Consider the following 18,422-nt stretch of genomic DNA (forward strand, 5'->3'; position numbering starts at 1 on the left):
ATGGCCAGGCAATCGAATGTGACAATGTTTTACATATAAACCGTCTCGAAGAGCGCTCGCTACGTAATAATAATATGTTAATGCAGGTCGTAATTTTAGAATGTCATCAAGTGCCTTAACCCTCCTTCTTCCTGCTTCCTGCTTCTGTCACTGCCAGCGCATGATTTCCGCATGACACCCCCCAGATTTCGCAGGAAGCCTTCCTGCGCATCAAACTAGGGATACATCCGAGTCGAAGCTGGTGTGAGACTCAGATGGTCAGCATCATAGCATGCCAGGGTGGCCAGGATGAAAGTTGGTAGCACTGGAGAATAGAAAGAATGTTAATTGTAATAGCTCTATAGACGCAAGGTTGCGTCCCGCTTCCCGCACATCCTTTTGGCCAAAGTTATGCATGTGGACTGGCGTAGCAAGGTACTAATATGTGCATATATGGCACATATCGAGCTGAGTCAGCTGACTGCAAGACTTTTGAACCGTAGGTCAACCAACCATATTGAACCGCAACGGGTTCTCGGCTTCAAATCCTCAAATGGACCGTCAGAAGGTTAAAGGAAGCCAACAAAATCGGGTGAAGTCTGCATCCTGGAACCGGTTGTCCTTTCCTCTGCATCCGTACTACGACGTTTTCGAAATTTCGATCTTCTCAAATTGCCAATCTTGAAAGCATTTGTAATCTACATCAGCTTCTTGAGTGACTGTTCCACCTACTTCTCTCTACACACCCGCATCAGTGCCTTACCTCTTCATTGCCGGCGTCTCTTCTCGTCATTGCAACTCATCCTAATCTAGCGGCACGCACAACTGGAAGAGGTGAACGAAATAGTTTTGTTGGGGGAATTAATATTCGTTCTCAGACCATTGTTGACCTGATCAATTGTGTAGCATGGTTCGAGAAATGAACAAGGCATTTTACGTGGAACTACGAGAGGTGGAGGAGTGATCGGTCACGGTACTATTCATGGATCAGGGAGATTTGGTTATATTCAAGCTGACGGCCATCAGGCCTGCAATACTAAATGTTTGATACGTTCAATCGCAGGATCCGTATCGCTCAAAAACAGTTGAATTCGCTCAGGAGAAACTCAAACTCGGCAATGAATCATGTGCTATGGAGGTTCTGCCGCACCACAGGAGCTGAATGAGATTGTGGACGTGCTTCGAGTTTGGTCAGAAGTAAGAATACTTCTATGGTTCGTGCTACCTTTGCATCATTACTATGAAACCTTGAAGTTTCACAGGGCCCGAGCACATTGTGCAACCTACAAGGAACAAGGACGCTGCTATAGACCACCAGGCCACAGCGCATGGTCTCACCCACAATGTGCCTACACTGCTGTGTATGACGCTACAATAAATGAGGCGAGTATTAAAGGCAGGGCTTCTTCAAACCAGCTTCACATCTTGCTCGCCCGTCATGGCTCATTTTTGCTTTGCTGACCTTCCCATAGAGCTTGTCCACATCGTCGTTATATATGCCGCGCAACCCACCTTTGACCAAGATGAAAGATATGATCGCATAAGTCCATATTCATCCGCACTTAATCTCTGTCTCGTCTCCAAAATTTTCAGGCGCGCGGCGCTTCCCGAACTCCTGCACACTATACTACTACCGAAATCTCGAAACGTGACAGCGTTCGTGCAAGCCCTGCTTATACAAGAAGCATACAAGAAGGCAAACAGCGCGTTTCAATGTAACTACGCATCACGCGTGCGCAAGATGTGGATTGGACCCCCAGATGACAATTTCACACCTGCGTCTGAGCGTTCACATGCCATCAGCCTTCTCACTCCGGTGATGTTCGCTGCGCCATCACTTGCCCTCAGTTGGAAAAGTGTGGACCTTCTTATAGAATGTCTAGAACACGCATGGAAGTCCCGTCCAGCCACACCTGTCAACGAAGAGCATTCCCGGCCTCCCTGGAAGACTCAAACACTGTCCCTAACAGTTGGGAACCCCATCCACCGCACAAAGTGGAACAGCCTCACAGACACTCCCCAAGGGTCTGCTTTCCTTGCTTCGATTTGTCGCCTCTCAAGCATCACATACGTATACCGCGACTACACGTCCCCCCAGCCGCTGATTTCATCTCAGGACTATCGCCTGCCTGATTGGATGAAGACTGCTCCATTGGCTTCGTTCAAGAGCCTTCAAATTGTCACACTACCGTACCCGCGTACCCAAGCTCCCGTCAGTGTGAGTGGGCTGAGCAATAGGGGAGTTGATATGCATATGGAGTTGCTGGCGTTTCCCGCAACCGTGCTGAAGGCCCAAAACGGCATTCCTAATACAATAGATGCGTTTACTGGGACTGAGACTATATCTAGTCCTGGAGAGGAGGCTATTCGATCTGATGGTACCCATTTACGGTTGTCCCTCTCTAAATTACGCTGGTATAGTGGTCTTGGTTATGGGTGGGAGAAAATTTGGGTCTGCATGTTATGAAGTGGACTAGGGGTATTCTACATACGGAGCGATTTCCAATATATATGGTGTCGACGCCATGTGCGCGCTCCATTATATCCGCAATCTGGCAAGCGGTTATCTGTTACGTGATGAGAAAAGGCCATAGCCATGTTCATGGCGGTGGCAACCGCCATGTCTTCTTTTCTGACCAGCCAATGGCCTGCCACTGGAACTTCAAACACTGCGCCTGATGCCTAGATCAATGGACTACGTGGATTCACTGATGGAACCTTCATTTGCAACTCACAATAAGAACTTCGTCTCAAAAATAGGTATCAACACTTGAAACAATCAATTGTTAGCCACTAGTGACCAGTCTTTAAATATTCGTCACTGCCGACATCATCGAATCATGATAGTGCTCATTTCAACCACATATAAATGGGCTGGATGTATCCAGCACAAAACCACCAAGTCTGCCGTGCCTCACATCCATCCTCGAACAGTAGTATGATCTGAGTCTCAAATGATCAACGTAGCTCTCATCTATAGTTATTTTGCAGGTTTGTGGAGAGCCAACTGTATGATGATGGTGATGTGTCAATCTAACCTTGCCTGTGGTTTCGCAGTTGCTTCTTCTGCTGGGGTGATATATGATTGGGGTGAGCAACATCATGCTATAGAATCACTAGTGTTCTGACGGTGTTGCCAGCGCTGACGTTTGGACAAGAGGTGGGTTGATACTATTACTGGCGCAGTCACGCTGCTGAGAATAGTATGATAGATCGAACTCGTCTGGGTGAGCAGAATCCCAATCCGAAAAGCTAATTCACATATATGATTTATTCACAGAGGCAACGATGGTCGCTGATGACCCTTCTGTATCTTAGTGTGTGTAACTTGCATCATAATATGACCAACAATTTGTGCTAACTTGAAGATATCCTAGGTGCGCTATTTTGGAATTGTATTTGTTGTGTATGTCTGGAAAGCTAAACGACTGTATTGTGCTAATCAATCCGTCTCTCACACTCAGCATCAACATAATGTGTATGGCTCATCGCTTACACGATGTTTGTTTCTTCTGACCGGTGGCATACAGACAATGCTCCGACAATTTCGATGACGGGTACAGTGAGTATTCTGCTATATTCCTGCCGTTCCCATCCACTAAACTGCGCATTCATTTAGGGGTGAGTGAGATCCTTGATTAGTTTGTTAGTCCAATATAATAACCACCACAGCTGTGAGTTTATATCGAGCGCGTAATCCTCTGAGGCTGATCACTGACTGCATTCGAGGTCTTATCGTGTCCATCATACAAAATTGGGTAAACGTCGTCGCAACTGTAATAATAGGCGGTGAGCTATGCAGCTCCAATGTCTTAATCGTGTCAATTTGACTGAAACATCACGCAAGTCATCATGGTCGTTCGGTTACGTGCTGTATATCAGGGATCCAGAAAGGTCATGATATTTCTCATTATTACCTTCCTGGCTGTCATCATCATCTACTGCGCTTTCGCCGTAATAGCAACGAGCCATTTGTCAGGGGGTGAGCTCATTCATGTATTAAATACCGCTGCACAAGGCTCATTGACGATTGCAAGAGGAGCTCATTCTTTCTTGCACCTATCGGTGTAAGGTCGTCTTCCAGAGGGGAGATAGTACACTTATGTATACCGTGACTTGGATACTCATGACCGCATGGGAGGTCGTCGCAGTATGTCTTACAGCCTGGGTTGCTGTAAAACACTTTCGTGAACTGCGACGGCGTTCGGGCAGAGATGTCATCGAGGACGGTTTAGCGGTATTAATGAAATCCCACGTGGCTTACTTTGCAAGGTGAGCTGATAATGCGAATGTGCTCTCTTTTTCTTCGATTGAAATTTCATGCGTACTAGTTTTGTTGCTGCTTCTTGCCTTGAGCTAAGTTATTTGTCTCCTGCGTTCTCAACGCCGGTATGCCGAACTTTCTCTGACCTCTATATATGGATCGCTGTTCATCGTTTCTATAGGACCCAAATTCCCTAGGACCTCCGATTTATGCTGGTGCTGCCAGTATTTTTTCGCTCATGCAATTATTTGTGCTGGGACCGCGCCTAATCCTTTGGATTCGAGAACATTACGCTCGAGTCGAGGCTGAGTCCTATGCGGCAACAGGCATGAGTTCAATTGCTTTCCAGGAGCGCGTGCATGTGCAAACTAGCAATAGTGTGTAGCACGAGATGCGCCGAATTTGATCAAAAGATGTGGAGAGCCGGGAGCAGGAGAATTCGTTTTTATTTTCTCGTATGATATATTTATATTATTGTACATGCCAGCTGGCATGTCGATACCCAATGGACATTCTTGACGTATCTCGTGTACTTGGTAATTCGACTGTGCTTCATTAACCGTTTATATATCAGCGCTACTTGTTGACTTGGCACGGGGTCTGAGTTTGTAAATCGCATACATAACGACGAAGTGTTCAAATCTCTCAACGCGTGCCCATGTTTCGTTTCAACGTTATATTTTTACAGAGCAGCCGTGAACAAGACCGACTAACAGTTCTACATCCTCGCCTTCATGTTTTCTAAATCATGTACGATTTTAATCCAACATTTCGACGAGTACCTTGCCTTCTAACACAAACGAAGGTCATAAACCGCCTGTCTTCCTCTCTCCCCGATGCATAAAGTCATAACACGCATTCCCCGGTTCAACACCCAAAATACCCTGCACGCCCTTTCTGTCCAGCTCGCACAATTCCCTGACACTCCCCACCTTGTTCATCACATATTGAACATTCTTCGCTGTCACTCCTGGTAGACACCGGAGCAGCTCCTCTGCAGCAGCGTTGATACCTGCGCCCGCTTCTGTGTCTTCCTCGGCGCCGATTGCAATCGCGCGGTTAGGGTCCGGCTCGAAGGCGTTAGCTTTGAGGTCGTTGAATATATCTGCTGTACCATAGGGTGACGACGACCAAATGATTCGAACACGAGGGAAGTGGAGCATGAGGAGAACAAGTTTGGATTGGATAGAAGGAGGAGCGCGATCAGAATCTGTTGGACCTGTTGATTTCTTCGCGGGATATTTGCTTGTGGGCTTGGCATACGACTTTGCTGATTCCGCTACCGTCTGAAAGAGAGGTGAGACACTAGATCTTTGGAGATCTGTCGTGTGAGATGTACCTCAAGTGAGAACGATTTGTTCTCCTCGAACTCGATGAGTAATACGGGCTGCTTATAGTGCACCGACATCAGCTCGCATTGCGTGTACCTGCAACTCGTCAGCGATAAAGAAGCACGAATCCGAGAGACTTACAATCGACCGCTATTGAAGCTCGCAACTAAATCAGGTATGCTCTTCCTCTCGACGCAGATATCCGGCGTGAGGATGTAATCTCCGACAGTCAGCGTCGCCGGAATAACGAGTAGGCCAGATGCGTGAAGAAGCGAAGGTAGTGTGGAACGGAATTCACGCATGTCGACGATTACCTGCGATGGCATAGTACTCAGCTCTTTCCTTCCGCCTGCGAGACGGGTGCTGATTGTTTTAATGACTGCATCACTTTTCCCAGCGTGTTTGTCCTCGAAGATCGGCAGGAGCATAGACTAGACATGGTAATGAACGACTTGCACCACGCGCAAGATAGTGAAACAAAGCGACGTACTCCGCGTTCCTTGATCAACTTCTCGAAAGATTCCTTCTCGCGTCTCAGTCCAGCAAGGTACTTGTGCTCCTCGCAACAGAGTTGGTAAACCATGAAATATACACGGACGCCCATACCAGGGTTAGAGTTTCTGTACACCTATCAAGTTGCCGCATCAAACTCAAGGATGTCAACATCTCTCAGATGAAAGACTAACCTCGATGCGCCTCACGAAATCTAGGTTGGGTTCAAACATCACAATAAATCTCGGCTGCAGTTCTGCGAGAATCTGGTCGTCCGTGTCATCAGTATATGCTCGCACAACAACCGTCTGCGAGGGCGCAAGCAAGCCGTAGTGCGTGTCAAAGTCTATTTCTGCTTCGCTTGACAGAAGCGTTTCAAGGAGGAGAGCGTCTGCATCGGAGGAAACAAGGAGGTCTGAAGGTTGACTTGCAAGACTGAATCCAATCTTAGTGAGGAATGCACAATTACAAGCATCCTGACGCACAAGGCTGCGATATCATCTCCATCGTCTCTCGACTCCACTTTTGGATCGACAACTGCTGGCTTACTTGGTGCAACAGTCATCGGTGCACCGCCACGCACCCTTCTCCGATTCGCACTTCGCTCTTGTCTCGTCTTGTCTTTCCTCTTCAAAGCTTCACTAATCTCGCCCTCAGGTTGCGATGATGACTTTGATTGCGGGGCAGAGAACCGAGGTGGTTGTTGGTACCTTGGTTGTTTTTGTCTGGCGTTCTGGCCTTTCCAATACAGGTATGTCCGTAATTTGCGCTCCATCATGGATCGTCCACGAGAGCCTTTCGGAGCAGTACCGTCCATCTCCCCCAGGAACTCGCTCACAAGAGTGGAAGAACGTGGAGAGGAGGTCATGACAAGTACCGTATTGGTCCCGCGAGTTGGCGGACCTGACGCGCGTCAAGCAAGAAAATTGTTTTTCGGTCAATGGGACTCACGAGTCGACACTGCCTCCTGTTTCATTAGCTCTTCCTCGATTTCTTGAAGTACATCTGCAAGGAGATCCCACTTCGGAAGCTCTTCGAGCACTGGAGACATATTATCCGGAACCCATGGTTTCTTCTCTTCCTTCTTCTTCCCATTATCTCTACTATTGCTTCCTATTAACCCATGGGCCTCATCAAGTGCAGCCCATGCGTCTTCATCGTCAACGTCAATCACTTGCCTCTCAGGAACCGAAGATGTAGGTTTTGGAGCAGTAAGGACATAACACCGTCGTTTCGCGGTGCTAAAAATGATATTAGCCGCATCAGTGAGCATCCAAGGGGACTGATGTTGTTTAGCTGCGCCAGTTACGGTTGTGGTATTTGAGGCTACGAGAGTTTCAAGGTATGCGTGAAAAGCGAGCGCGTCATAGGACAATAGGTACCTTGATGGAGAGCCCAGATTAGTAGCGGTATAAAATGGACAGCATAACACATGAAATATAGTAGATAGCAGAGACAAAGTGTACAATTATAAGAGTAGAAAACATACGTTAATAGACGTCTGAGCGTCGCGAGGTCACCCACGAGTTGCTTCGTCCGTGGACCGACCTTGTGCCATACGGGGTCTAATTGCCTGCGGACCACTGCGTCAAAGGAACGGAAGTATGCAGACTCTACATTGAGATCATCAAGTTCAAGCTGTGGGATGAATGAATGAGGATCCGTTCAGGGGATAATAAGGAAGCTCAAAGATTCTTACTGTCTTATTGGATCTCTTGAGCTCGGAAAGTGTGATAGTCATACATTGAACTATCGCATGGTGAATTGCCTCCATAGGCTCTGTAAGACGCTGATACAATTCGATGACATCTGCTTTACGCGTTTCGAGGGTGTTCTTGACGTCTTCGTGAAATCTAAAGCGAAAAACAGATGAGAAAGACGGAAATAAGAGCACTAGAAGGCAAAAAATACGAACATCAGTGAGGAAGGAGGTCACCCACCGTGGATATATATGAACGCGTCTTAATTGAAGCTCCTTCATGATGTTCTTCAGCGGAGACATGCCACTGGTGATATGCTCAGGCTGGTCCGAGAATGCTTTGAGAAAGCCAGCCTTATTCTTTTCTCGGTACAGCCGAACAATGAATGCTTCAAGGGAGAGGGCAGTGACCCTAGGTAGTACATCGATTCAACACCGAACACAACGCAGAAAGGCTGTCACGCACTTTTCAGCATGTAAAACAATTAAACCCGTTATGAGCTCTGTTGGAATGTCGGATTGCAGCATGTCAACGATAAGAATGCGGGAGGTGACAGAAATGAGGCCGCCATTCTTGTAGAGGTCCTGTCTGCGAGCGTTGTGTTAATATGCTGCAGAAGAATGACGCAAATAGTTACGAATCGTTCTCAAAGTGATCGTTTTTTACCATAAGCATGAATAACTTACCTATCCCGCTTTCCCATTTCATAACCCACAATCCGCAATCCAGGCCGCCTGCACCCCATGATACCCAGTTCATCCCCAATGGCAATCTCCTCTTCCGGTGAAGCGTTCAAGAGCAAAATAAGGCTTTGCTTTGAGTCGTATATTTGCATGAGTGTGCATATGGTACGACGAAGTCCAAGTCCACGGGCAAGGATGAGCAAGTCTGAAGTTGCAGGGTCGTGAATCTCCTCAAGTATTGATTTGTGGAACGGCAGGAGTATCGGCATTATGGCAACAGGATTGAATTCAAACTATTTGCGTACAGTAGGCTAGATGTGATCTGAAGCTAGCTAGCAGTTACTAGCCAGGACTCGGATAAGTATCGGGGAACATCCACGTACTGTTTTTCCGATAATGCTACTCACGTGATGAATCAACGCGTTCTCTGCCAGTGCTTGTAAGTAGTACCGGGCACACGGCGGATGTCGGAGCACTCGGGTCATTACTATCTCCTCGATTTGCTCTTGACCGACTCGTCCTTCTCCGTCAGTTTTGAACGTTGAACCCTTTCACTGTGTCTTGTTTATCGTTTAAGTAATTCGACAAATATCCGCTCACCATTAGCCGGTAGCCCTACTACACTGGGTTTCGACGGCATAGGTCAATACACCTTCGCATTAACGCGCGTACCGAGCGTGCTCGACAGCGGAAAGAGTGTGGATGGTATATTTGCAAAGTACTTTGTTATTTCTCACACCTAGCAATATTGCTCAACTTACAACCGTTGATAGTCTCGAGAAGAAAATACAGAGATGGCACCTCTGGCATACTAGCTGCTTTCGTTGCATTGTGGTACGTTTTTTTTTGTATATCTGGACGTATGAATCTAAAGAGAGACACCCAGTATACCTCTAAATGGAAAACTTGGACAAAAGTATAGATCCTTCTTCATGTTCGATATACGAGGGACGACGCGCATACATCTCCACTCCATCAGCAAGGCAGACGTATTCATATATCATCGAAGCTGCGATGGCTGATGCATATGCTCAGTACAAGGATAACACGAACCATGTCGTCAATCCCTGGACCACCGTGACTCTCTCCCAAACTCAGCATGACGCAACGCCTCTATAATGATAGTTATGACGCTCAAACTTTTCCCGCCTGTCTCCCACCTTCTGGGATGTGCTTGTGACCATTCTGAATGGTACGTTTCTATTCATTTTGCTTGTATAACCTGTTCTGAAAGGCGCTGCGCTTGCCATAGGCTCCATGTTTGAATATCCAAAACTAGCCTGGCATGTGCCGATGGTACACCTGTTAAAATAAAAGGCACGCCACAAAGCACTGAGAGTCACAATTACCTCGTGTCGCGAGCCTGCTCGACAGCACTTTGCTAGGTACGTTGTCATCTTAGGATATCAGATTCGTCCCCGCACAGACCTGTATCATTTTCGGAACTCATGTGTATCTCATCTCACCTGCTGAATATATCTCTGCATGTTGATCTGCATAAAGTGATTCAAGTCTGTCTCTTGACGGTGGACGCAAGCTGTATCTCTCTACAGCGGTCCTATTTGGAGCCTGAAGTGTCAAACACAGGCCGAAACATCGTGTATCACAATCATGTCGGCCGCCAAGATCGATATCTCTGCACCATACGAGCACGAACGGATAGTTTCACGTAGTGACTAGTCGGATACTAAGGCGGAGCCTAATAGACCCATTCGCAGTCTTAATCTTTCTTTCATAACCAAACTGAACGAGCGGAATATCATTGTTGCTTATCACCATAGCCTTTTCAAGTTCCAACCGAGATGACTACATTCTGAGTCAATGGGCTTCGGTAAGCGATAATTATTTTGTCGATGAAAATTCACTCGTCCTCCATCCGCCACCGTCTCGTGTAGTACCATTTAGTAAGTGAAGCAAATAAACTACCTGCACATGTGGTGATAACATCATCCTTCCAGTGTCACAGTGGGCGTATTGAATGCGTGAGATGCATTTCATGTTGATCAAGGAGTGATGGTGTTTCAAGACTGTATGATATTCCGTTATCGGTTAACAGTGTCGCCCGACGGCATCGGTGACCTTACAGTAAACTGGTATGTGTCAAACTAATGCATGACATCGGATTTGAGCACATGCTGATTCAAGGTAAGCATCACAGTAACGACTAAGGTCTGTGTATTCAACTGCGCCTTATAGCGAGCGACATCGTACTGGTCTATATTAACCAACTCCTACGTTTACTTATAAGCAGGAAAGGAAGGGATCATACAGATGTCATTCGCATATGTCCGCCACAAACAACACCCCTATGTCCGTGCCTGACCGGGACCGGCGGATACTGCACTCGGTGTCTTCCACACCAACATTACAAGGCAATCATGCGCCAAACTCAGTCCATCAGATTGTGACTGACGGGCGGCATGGCATACTACACTCTGTGTCTTCCACACTGACGTTACAAGGGGAGCGTGCGCTAAACTCAGTCCATCAAATTCCAGAACAGAGTTATTCTCAGAAGCCGCATAGCAGCGAGCTGCTTGCGGCAACGAATGGTACAGATATTCTGATTGTTGACTGGGACAGCCCAGATGACCCTCAAAATCCTAAAAAGTATGTTTGCGCATGCAGAGCAGAATGGCTATCAGGCTTATAGTTCTTGCACAGTTGGAGTTATAGACACAAATGGGCAGCGACACTAATCGTATCAGCATTTAGTTTCATTAGTCCAGTGTCTTCCTCTATGGTCACGCCCGCTATCGACCAAGTGGCTTCTGCCTTCGGGATCAACAACAATGTTGTACTTGCCCTCACAACATCCATCTTTGTGCTTGGGTTTGGTGAGCGAAATGTCGGATGCTAGGTACCCCACTGATCAACCAAATTACGTACCAGCGATGGGTCCATTGTTTCTGGGTCCATTGAGTGAAATTTACGGACGATGGCGTGTTTTGCAATTGTCAAATCTATGGTATCTCGGTATGTGGTCTTCATAAATTTATTTTCATTCCCACTCTTGAAATGAATTGGCAGCATGGAATATTGGATGTGGATTTGCACAGTCAGAATCCCAGCTTCTTGCCTTCCGATTTCTTGCCGGCATCGGAGGCAGCGCGGTTTTGTCGGTAAAGCTTACATTTGTTGAAGAGAACATGTTTGATCTGAATGGCTGACCTCTTCAGATTGGCGCCGGCTTCCTTGGGGACTGCTGGGTGCCAGAAGAGAGGGGGCAAGCCGTTGCTCTTGTCGCCTTAGCTCCGTTATTGGGACCTGTTGTGGGGCCTATCACAGGTGCCTGGTTTGTGGCTATTCCAACTTTAATGGCGATATCTAAATCCTCACCAGGATCGCTGAACTCTCGACCTGGAGATGGGTGGTATGTGATGCCTTCACCAATGCAGGATTATTCTCATTTTTCTGATAGTTTTGGTCTACGTCCATTGTGGATGTAGTCATTCATATCATTGCATTGTTTATACTTCAAGAGAGTGGGTCACTGACTAGTCGCTCTTCATCCTCATCCTTATTGATACTGCTCAGCTTACGAACCCATCTTATTGGAAAGGAAGGCAGATCGAATTCGCAGATCGATGGATGCCGAAAAAGCGCCGCAACGAGCAGTCTGCACCGTTTTCAGTCAAGATCGCTCGTAAGTTCTATCACAATCCATGTAACTTACAAGGTAACGATGGTTTATATAGCTGGCAGACCATCATGGCCAAATCGCTCAGTCGCCCTTTTGTACTCTTTGTCCATGAGCCAATAGTGCAGCTCCTCGGCATTTACATGGCGTATCTGTACGGGTTACTGTATCGCAAGTCATCTATTCTTCGACGGACCTGATCTCACCTAGCCTCTCAGTCTTTTTGACGACGATACCATCGATCTTTCAGGGTGTATATCAGGAGTCGCCGGGAATCGCCGGCCTTCATTACATTTCGCTTGGCATAGGATTGGTTGGGGCGTGCCAATTAAATGCAAAAACGACGAACATGGTTTACATTCATCTCAAGAATAAAAACGGCGGAGTTGCAAAGCCGGAATTCAGATTGCGTTCGTTGTGTTATTCTAGTGTCCCCTTTCTTGAGTGCTCACTCGATTTACTATCAGCTGCTATGGTTCCCGGATCTCTGCTACTTCCAATAGGGTGCTTGATCGTAGGCTGGACCTCTGAAGCCCATACTCATTGGATAGCTGTAGATATTGTTGGTTTTATTCTCCTATCATTATTTCTCTACTGATGGTTTCGAGAGGGTATGGCACTTGTGGGAGCAGGTATCATTCTGAGTTTCCAGTGTATTCAGACCTACATCCTTGAATGCTTTCAGCTTCATGCCGCTTCCGGTACGTATGATCTGGTTCCCATGTAACTCATCTCAAATGATTCACACTCAGCAATTGCTGCTGTCGCCTTTTTGAGGTCACTGGCAGGTTTTGGATTTCCCTTGTTCGCTCCAGCAATGTATGACGCACTCGGGTTCGGGAAGGGCAATACTATCCTGGCAGTTGCGGCAATCGTCTTAGGCTGTCCCGCGTATGTCTTCCTCCTTTATCCTTTCGTTGTCACCCTCGATAGTAATACCTGCAGGCCCTGGATATTTTGGTATTACGGGGAGCGGATACGGAACAACAGTCGACATGCGCATTGATAACTCTAGATGAATTGTGGAGCAACCGAAATGGGGCATGGCGCACGAGTTATGAACCTTGCGGGCAGTAGTTGTACACTGTACACTACACGTTCGCCAGGTTTCTAGATTGACAACAGACTCGTGTAGGATATCAGAACAGGCCATAAACACACCAGAATACTATTCACAGCTGAACCTCCACATGATTAGGTGCCACATGCATGTACGATAACTCCAAAATATAGGTGTCCTGAATTGTTCAAGTCTAACTAATAAGCTCACCACCAGCGGATCTCTGTCCATAGTAGGGGTCCAAAAATTGCAATTGCCGTCCATAACTACACAAAAATGTCAGTCGGGATAACTAAAGATCACGTAGTAGAACTTACGACTCTACAGCTCAGCCAGAATAGTCGAGGGTAATCTAGTATTGAAGGGATTTGCATGATATGCATGTCCGAATTTTTTTCGTCAGTGTGCACTTCACCATTCCCAGTCATATTGGGAGTGTCATTCATATGCGACTTGCTATTTGTGCGAGGCGCACGCATGCGTCGAGGATGTGCAAAGAGCGACCATATAGAATACAACGCCACATAGAAGAAGTGATATGCAAGGAGTGAGGTTGAAGGTGCAATTCTAGGTCGGTTGGTCAACACGGAAAATACGGCAATCGTGATTGGAAAATCACTCACCCACTCAGCAATGATACTGGACCACGGACAGATTCCCCTCCCCTTTCGAAATACTTGAAACATCCGTCTTGGAAGACAGTCAAACACTCGCCATCAGCTCCAAACACGTCATAAAGGGCGACGCTCATAATATTGATAGTCGCAGCCAGCCCTTTGCGTTCCCACCACCATTTGTTGAGAACGTCCTTCATCTGGCTCCAGTCAAGTAGGTCGTTTACTGTATCGAGGTGCTGGGAAAGTATGTATACGTCGGACAGTGCAACGGTCATACCACCGCCTGTTAGCGGATGACGCATGTTCCAGGCGTCCCCAAGAAGGATAGCACCGCGTTTGTGCGTCTGAGGGGCAGGCGGTAGGAATGAATTGGGCATGCGGCGAACACGATCAGCAGAAAGAGCAGCACGGATCGGCTCATGTAGTTGATTAGGGAGGGAAGGCATTACTTCGGTGATGATATGTTTCTGGGGGGTCTTGAGCGCATGCAAACTATGAGCGGCAAGAAGCGAACCTTTAAGTCGGATGGCAGTGGACCTTTGACATCTACGAGTATGCGGGTATCGTGTTCCGATATTTGGTATAGCAAAACGGGTCCGTGGCCACGTACGAGCGCGACAGTGCCGTGCTGTGACATCGGTAACCGTGCATCCTTGAGTATCGCACCACAGAAATGCGACTTCGTACTTGAAGGACGTGCAGATGGACCTTGTACGGTGCTACGGAAGTTCGAGAAGCACCCATCTGCAATAATTGTTAGGTCTGCACGGAAAACCTCCCTCTCCTTGCAGCCAGAACGCGTAGCTTTTACACCGACGACCCTTCCTTCCTCTTCCACCAGTTCGTTTACGGTTGCTTCGATGACATCCACGCCTTTTGCGCGCTTTGCGTGTTCCCTTAGTCCTTGCACGAATAGTCCATGATGGAAACTCCGTCCTTCTCGTCCATCAGGGTATGGAATATGAACAATGCGACCATCGTGAACGACCGCGTATCCGTGTACTGGTATCGCGTCTATACCTTCTAATGCGCCCTGTAAGCCAAGCTTGTCGAGGAAGGCGACACCAGCAGGTTGGAGCAGCTCGCCGACTATACGGTCAGGTTGGGCAAGGCTCCGCTCGAGGAGTGCAATACGACGTTGCGAAGCTGAGGACTGCGACAGTGCGTGGGCAAGAGCAGAGCCAGCGATGCCAGCACCGACAATAAGTACATCGTACTGCAAGGACATCAACACGGGTAGTAAAGATTAGTTTGCAAAAATAAGTAGCAAGCACTCAAACGCCGCCTCGCTGCATCACACGTATAGGATTTGACACTCCGACGAGTCGTATGATCTTTACCAGATATTCTTACCTGGCGGTCTTATGGGCTTTCGTGGTCGCTTGCCAACTATTACCCCGACTTATAAAAATTACTTCCACTTCATTAGCAAGTCTAAACCTCAGATTCCCCGCTAAACCTCTGCGGCAAACTTCAATGTCTACGTTCAACTTGTCAACATACCTGAAGTCCCGGAAAGCGGAATTTCTAGCTGATAATGGGGAAGGATGGACAGTGGTAATGGGAAATGAAGCGGGTGGTATGCTCAACCGTGTTTCGCTCGGTCTTAGTCCTTACCGTTGTCTTGCACTATATAGATCTCGATTCTCTCGCTAGTGCACTCGGATATGCCTGGTTGCGCTCCAACAAGAGCGGAAAAGCGATCGCATACATAACTACACCTAGAGAGGATTTTGACCTTAGAGCAGAGAATTTGCACGCCCTTGGTCTCGCTGGGATCAACCACCCTTTTGAAGAACTTTATTGCTCTGGTGATCCTATTCCATCACAAGTGTCCCAGTTTGCACTTGTGGATCATAACATCCTTGACATCAAATACGCATCTCCGACAGCCAGAGTTGTTGCAGTGATAGATCATCACGAAGATGAAGGACAATACAAGGATACTAGTACAACTGATCCCAGGATAGTCGAACCGGCTGGAAGTTGCTCGTCTCTTGTTACAAGATTGTATCAATCGTCTTCCAACCTTTCCATACCCCCAGAAATTTCCACCCTCTTGCTAAGTGCTATTTTAATCGACACTCACGGCCTGAAAGAGGGAGGAAAAGCTCTGGATGTTGACAGGGAGGCAGCTGCGTTTTTAATTCCGAATTCCCTTCTGTCACACAAGGAAGAAGTCTCCGCATCATCAGATAACCAAACAATCATCCACCTCCCTTCCGTCCAGTCTCTGTCCGCGACGTTAGAAGAGAAGAAACTCTCTGTATCCCATCTCAGCACGCGGGACTTGCTGCGGAGAGACTACAAAGAGTACGTATTCAGCAGGCCTGCATCCGATAATGCGACCCAATCTTTCAATATGATGAGAGTGGGTCTTGCCACTGTTCCACGTCGCCTCTCCGCATTCTTTACATCATCGAGTTATCCTATAAAAGAAATTCAAGATTGGCTCGACGAAAGAGATCTTAGCGTTCTCGGGATACTCACTACTTTTCGGAACAAGAAAGGCAAGAAAAGGCGGGAGCAACTTTGGATAGTCAAGGCAGATGAAGGCATCGCAGAGAAACTTTTGCAAGGTCTCGAATCAAGCGAAGAGCTTAAACTGAAAAGGCTTGATTTCCCAAAGTTCGTGGGCAACGCCGACACGGCTGATGAATCTGAGGACGATGATGCTGAAGAAGTGACGGCCGATGAAGCGCAATTCGGGGATTCATTTGTTGTGAGGGCATACAAGCAGGGTAACGCGAAGGCGACAAGGAAGCAGACTGCCCCCATTCTCCGAGGACTTATGGAAGGGCTATGAACTCATGAGGTGATTGTTTGACACAGTTTAAAACTCTCTCATACCTGATATATCCGATGCATATGTATAAAGACACGCAATGAAGCCATGCAAATTTAACGATCACTCTCAGATTGTCCTTGCGTTTTTCCATAAGCAATTAGAACCTTTGCTCCCTCGTTTACGACAAGCTTGCATAGCCAACTACGCATTCAAGCGTGGTAAACCCTTGGAGCCCTTCCTTCGCACAGGATCCTCATTAAAATTGTGGTTCATGCAGGCTAGAGCTCACAATCGGCAGCCCACTCTCCACTCTCCACAACATCCACATTTTTTACTTCTATGACCTGTGGCAAGCGTGTGTTTGTCACCCAGGTAAACAACAACTTTATATTCCGTGTTGTCAGCGCTTCTCTTCGTTCTACCTCTTACCATCTTTCGAACTGTTCACACCTCACATCATGAATAACGATATCCCTGCACTCGATTGTCCAGCAGTTGTCAATGATTTGGCTGAACGTCTGGGCTCTCTAAGCCGTTTTCTCGACGGTATCAACGACCTTATGAAATTCAGTTGCTTGGGAGATCACGAATTGCAGCACTACAGTCGAAAGGTCTTGCCCTCACAATTAAATCATCTTTTATAGTCAACTGACGATTATTTTCCCGTGCAGATCATCGCTCTCACTGAAGTAAGTATAATTTGAAATTTCGCAAACTCTTCCGATATTAATGTACTCGGTATTTAAGGGTGCACGCATGACATTGAGACGCGAGGGAGTGGCCCTGTACCTCTTCGTTATTTGTTCAGAGGAACTTTTGCCGTACAAGTCGGCGTACTTCAAATTTCTTCTTTGGATCAGACACCGCAGGCCCGCGTTCCCTGCTGACATTGGGGGTAAGCATCAGTCGTTATTTCGTTGGATTTCCTTATTCACCGTTCGTACAGATCGAATTGCTTCTCTCTTGTCTGTTCTAAAGACTAATTTCACTATACGGTTCGGGGGAGTTGACACTCGTGCCCAACTGGGCATCGAGGAGTTACTAGTGCCAAATGACGCACCAACCCCTTGTGAAACCGTCATCCAGACTGCAGCACATGCGCATGCTGCTATTGCCTTGTCGCCACAGAAATCATATGCGGCGTCGGACGCTATGTTACGTACGTGAAGCTGCTGCGATAGGTGTTCAGGGGACCTAGATTGACCAATATTTTTCAGCACCGGATGCTTTGGCGAAAAAAAAGCAGAGAATCCACCAGCTCTCACGTTATGTGAAGTCACCAGCTGCGAATACGCCCCCACCAGTTTCTCGGCAGTACCTTCCGAGCAACAACTGGGAGGCTCCTCGCCTCCGAAGGCCGTTCGTTCGAACAAAAGCCATACGCTGCGAGGTTGTCCCCGAGAATCAATCATCGGTCGAAGATGAAGATTGGGAGGCTCCTTGCCTTCAAAGGCCATTCGTTCGAACAGAAGCCATATGCTGCGAGGTTGTCCCCGATAATCAATCATCGCTCGACGATCTGTTTATGCTGGACTGATTGCTACCACGTTGTATTTCATGAAAACCAAAACATCATTCCCCTTTCGTTACATGGCTGTTCCTCCGAGTTTGAATTTTGTAATTATATATCCATGATCCATCGCCTATCCCACAATCGACGCACAATCCTCTTTCCTCGGCTGCCATACCACTGTCTAGAGTCCTTTGCCCCATCCCATCTGTATTGTCATGTATATATACCCCTTTCGTTTGTAACTAGATCTCTGCTAGAGCCGCCTTGGGATGTCATCTCATCGAAATTAGTATTCAAATCACTCTGATTGTTGTCCAGCTTCTCCATGGCACGTCCAAATATTTCACATCACAAT

The 18,422-nt window shown here is 47.2% G+C and overlaps 6 protein-coding genes across 6 annotated transcripts; 4 read left to right on the forward strand and 2 right to left on the reverse strand.

Moving 5' to 3' along the window:
• Nucleotides 1-1,417: 1,417 nt before the first annotated feature.
• On the forward strand, nucleotides 1,418-2,446 carry F5147DRAFT_584557 (uncharacterized protein; the record flags this gene model as incomplete). Its single annotated transcript, XM_041431797.1, has 1 exon — nucleotides 1,418-2,446. The coding sequence occupies one exon, from the start codon at nucleotides 1,418-1,420 to the stop codon at nucleotides 2,444-2,446; it is 1,029 nt and encodes a 342-aa protein (XP_041287842.1).
• A 2,468-nt stretch (nucleotides 2,447-4,914) lies between these two features.
• On the reverse strand, nucleotides 4,915-8,799 carry F5147DRAFT_718133 (uncharacterized protein). Its single transcript, XM_041438689.1, has 12 exons — nucleotides 8,453-8,799; nucleotides 8,232-8,354; nucleotides 8,007-8,177; nucleotides 7,766-7,919; nucleotides 7,556-7,704; nucleotides 7,018-7,448; nucleotides 6,552-6,969; nucleotides 6,261-6,501; nucleotides 6,065-6,202; nucleotides 5,716-6,005; nucleotides 5,583-5,670; nucleotides 4,915-5,529 (listed from the first exon to the last, which is right to left on the reverse strand). The coding sequence occupies exons 1-12, from the start codon at nucleotides 8,716-8,718 to the stop codon at nucleotides 5,050-5,052; spliced, it is 2,949 nt and encodes a 982-aa protein (XP_041287843.1). The 5' UTR covers nucleotides 8,719-8,799; the 3' UTR covers nucleotides 4,915-5,049.
• Nucleotides 8,800-10,327: 1,528 nt separating this feature from the next.
• On the forward strand, nucleotides 10,328-13,252 carry F5147DRAFT_840172 (MFS polyamine transporter). Its single transcript, XM_041444277.1, has 16 exons — nucleotides 10,328-10,353; nucleotides 10,408-10,542; nucleotides 10,600-10,618; nucleotides 10,701-11,059; nucleotides 11,114-11,286; nucleotides 11,342-11,425; nucleotides 11,480-11,571; nucleotides 11,629-11,744; nucleotides 11,792-11,822; nucleotides 11,871-11,934; nucleotides 11,987-12,095; nucleotides 12,148-12,260; nucleotides 12,308-12,499; nucleotides 12,557-12,651; nucleotides 12,700-12,790; nucleotides 12,842-13,252. Exons 2-16 carry the CDS (start codon nucleotides 10,463-10,465, stop codon nucleotides 13,093-13,095), a joined length of 1,872 nt encoding a protein of 623 aa, XP_041287844.1. The 5' UTR covers nucleotides 10,328-10,353; nucleotides 10,408-10,462; the 3' UTR covers nucleotides 13,096-13,252.
• Nucleotides 13,226-15,057, reverse strand: F5147DRAFT_400018 (squalene epoxidase-domain-containing protein). The gene is made up of 4 exons (XM_041429609.1): nucleotides 14,281-15,057; nucleotides 13,773-14,233; nucleotides 13,467-13,716; nucleotides 13,226-13,415 (listed from the first exon to the last, which is right to left on the reverse strand). The coding sequence occupies exons 1-4, from the start codon at nucleotides 14,992-14,994 to the stop codon at nucleotides 13,356-13,358; spliced, it is 1,485 nt and encodes a 494-aa protein (XP_041287845.1). The 5' UTR covers nucleotides 14,995-15,057; the 3' UTR covers nucleotides 13,226-13,355.
• A 47-nt stretch (nucleotides 15,058-15,104) lies between these two features.
• On the forward strand, nucleotides 15,105-16,748 carry F5147DRAFT_718174 (DHH phosphoesterase). The gene is made up of 3 exons (XM_041438690.1): nucleotides 15,105-15,345; nucleotides 15,404-16,581; nucleotides 16,645-16,748. Exons 1-2 carry the CDS (start codon nucleotides 15,243-15,245, stop codon nucleotides 16,570-16,572), a joined length of 1,272 nt encoding a protein of 423 aa, XP_041287846.1. The 5' UTR covers nucleotides 15,105-15,242; the 3' UTR covers nucleotides 16,573-16,581; nucleotides 16,645-16,748.
• A 255-nt stretch (nucleotides 16,749-17,003) lies between these two features.
• F5147DRAFT_763719 (uncharacterized protein) lies at nucleotides 17,004-18,342 on the forward strand. The gene is made up of 5 exons (XM_041440656.1): nucleotides 17,004-17,165; nucleotides 17,226-17,243; nucleotides 17,302-17,449; nucleotides 17,501-17,713; nucleotides 17,772-18,342. The coding sequence occupies exons 1-5, from the start codon at nucleotides 17,013-17,015 to the stop codon at nucleotides 18,089-18,091; spliced, it is 852 nt and encodes a 283-aa protein (XP_041287847.1). The 5' UTR covers nucleotides 17,004-17,012; the 3' UTR covers nucleotides 18,092-18,342.
• Nucleotides 18,343-18,422: the final 80 nt, after the last annotated feature.

The sequence above is a fragment of the Suillus discolor genome (assembly GCF_016758755.1).
Source record: "Suillus discolor strain FC423 chromosome Unknown F5147scaffold_74, whole genome shotgun sequence".
NCBI lineage: Eukaryota > Fungi > Basidiomycota > Agaricomycetes > Boletales > Suillaceae > Suillus > Suillus discolor.

Excerpts from the sequence above, each read along its gene's own strand:
- F5147DRAFT_400018 (XM_041429609.1), bottom strand. The coding sequence starts at position 14,994 with ATGTCCTTGCAGTACGATGTACTTATTGTCGGTGCTGGCATCGCTGGC. Across the intron at positions 13,717-13,772 it reads CCAGTATCATTGCTGAGTGG|AATTGCACCTTCAACCTCAC; the intron begins GTGAGTGATTTT and ends CAACCGACCTAG. Across the intron at positions 13,416-13,466 it reads TCTGGCTGAGCTGTAGAGTC|TTATGGACGGCAATTGCAAT; the intron begins GTAAGTTCTACT and ends ATTTTTGTGTAG.
- F5147DRAFT_718174 (XM_041438690.1), top strand. The coding sequence starts at position 15,243 with ATGTCTACGTTCAACTTGTCAACATACCTGAAGTCCCGGAAAGCGGAA. Across the intron at positions 15,346-15,403 it reads AATGGGAAATGAAGCGGGTG|ATCTCGATTCTCTCGCTAGT; the intron begins GTATGCTCAACC and ends TGCACTATATAG.
- F5147DRAFT_763719 (XM_041440656.1), top strand. The coding sequence starts at position 17,013 with ATGAATAACGATATCCCTGCACTCGATTGTCCAGCAGTTGTCAATGAT. Across the intron at positions 17,450-17,500 it reads GTTCCCTGCTGACATTGGGG|ATCGAATTGCTTCTCTCTTG; the intron begins GTAAGCATCAGT and ends CCGTTCGTACAG. Across the intron at positions 17,714-17,771 it reads GGCGTCGGACGCTATGTTAC|CACCGGATGCTTTGGCGAAA; the intron begins GTACGTGAAGCT and ends AATATTTTTCAG.
- F5147DRAFT_718133 (XM_041438689.1), bottom strand. The coding sequence starts at position 8,718 with ATGCCGATACTCCTGCCGTTCCACAAATCAATACTTGAGGAGATTCAC. Across the intron at positions 7,449-7,555 it reads ACGCTCAGACGTCTATTAAC|GTACCTATTGTCCTATGACG; the intron begins GTATGTTTTCTA and ends CTCTCCATCAAG. Across the intron at positions 6,006-6,064 it reads AGTTGATCAAGGAACGCGGA|TCTATGCTCCTGCCGATCTT; the intron begins GTACGTCGCTTT and ends TACCATGTCTAG.
- F5147DRAFT_840172 (XM_041444277.1), top strand. The coding sequence starts at position 10,463 with ATGGTGTTTCAAGACTGTATGATATTCCGTTATCGGTTAACAGTGTCG. Across the intron at positions 11,426-11,479 it reads GTCAAATCTATGGTATCTCG|CATGGAATATTGGATGTGGA; the intron begins GTATGTGGTCTT and ends ATGAATTGGCAG. Across the intron at positions 11,935-11,986 it reads ATTGTTTATACTTCAAGAGA|CTTACGAACCCATCTTATTG; the intron begins GTGGGTCACTGA and ends GATACTGCTCAG.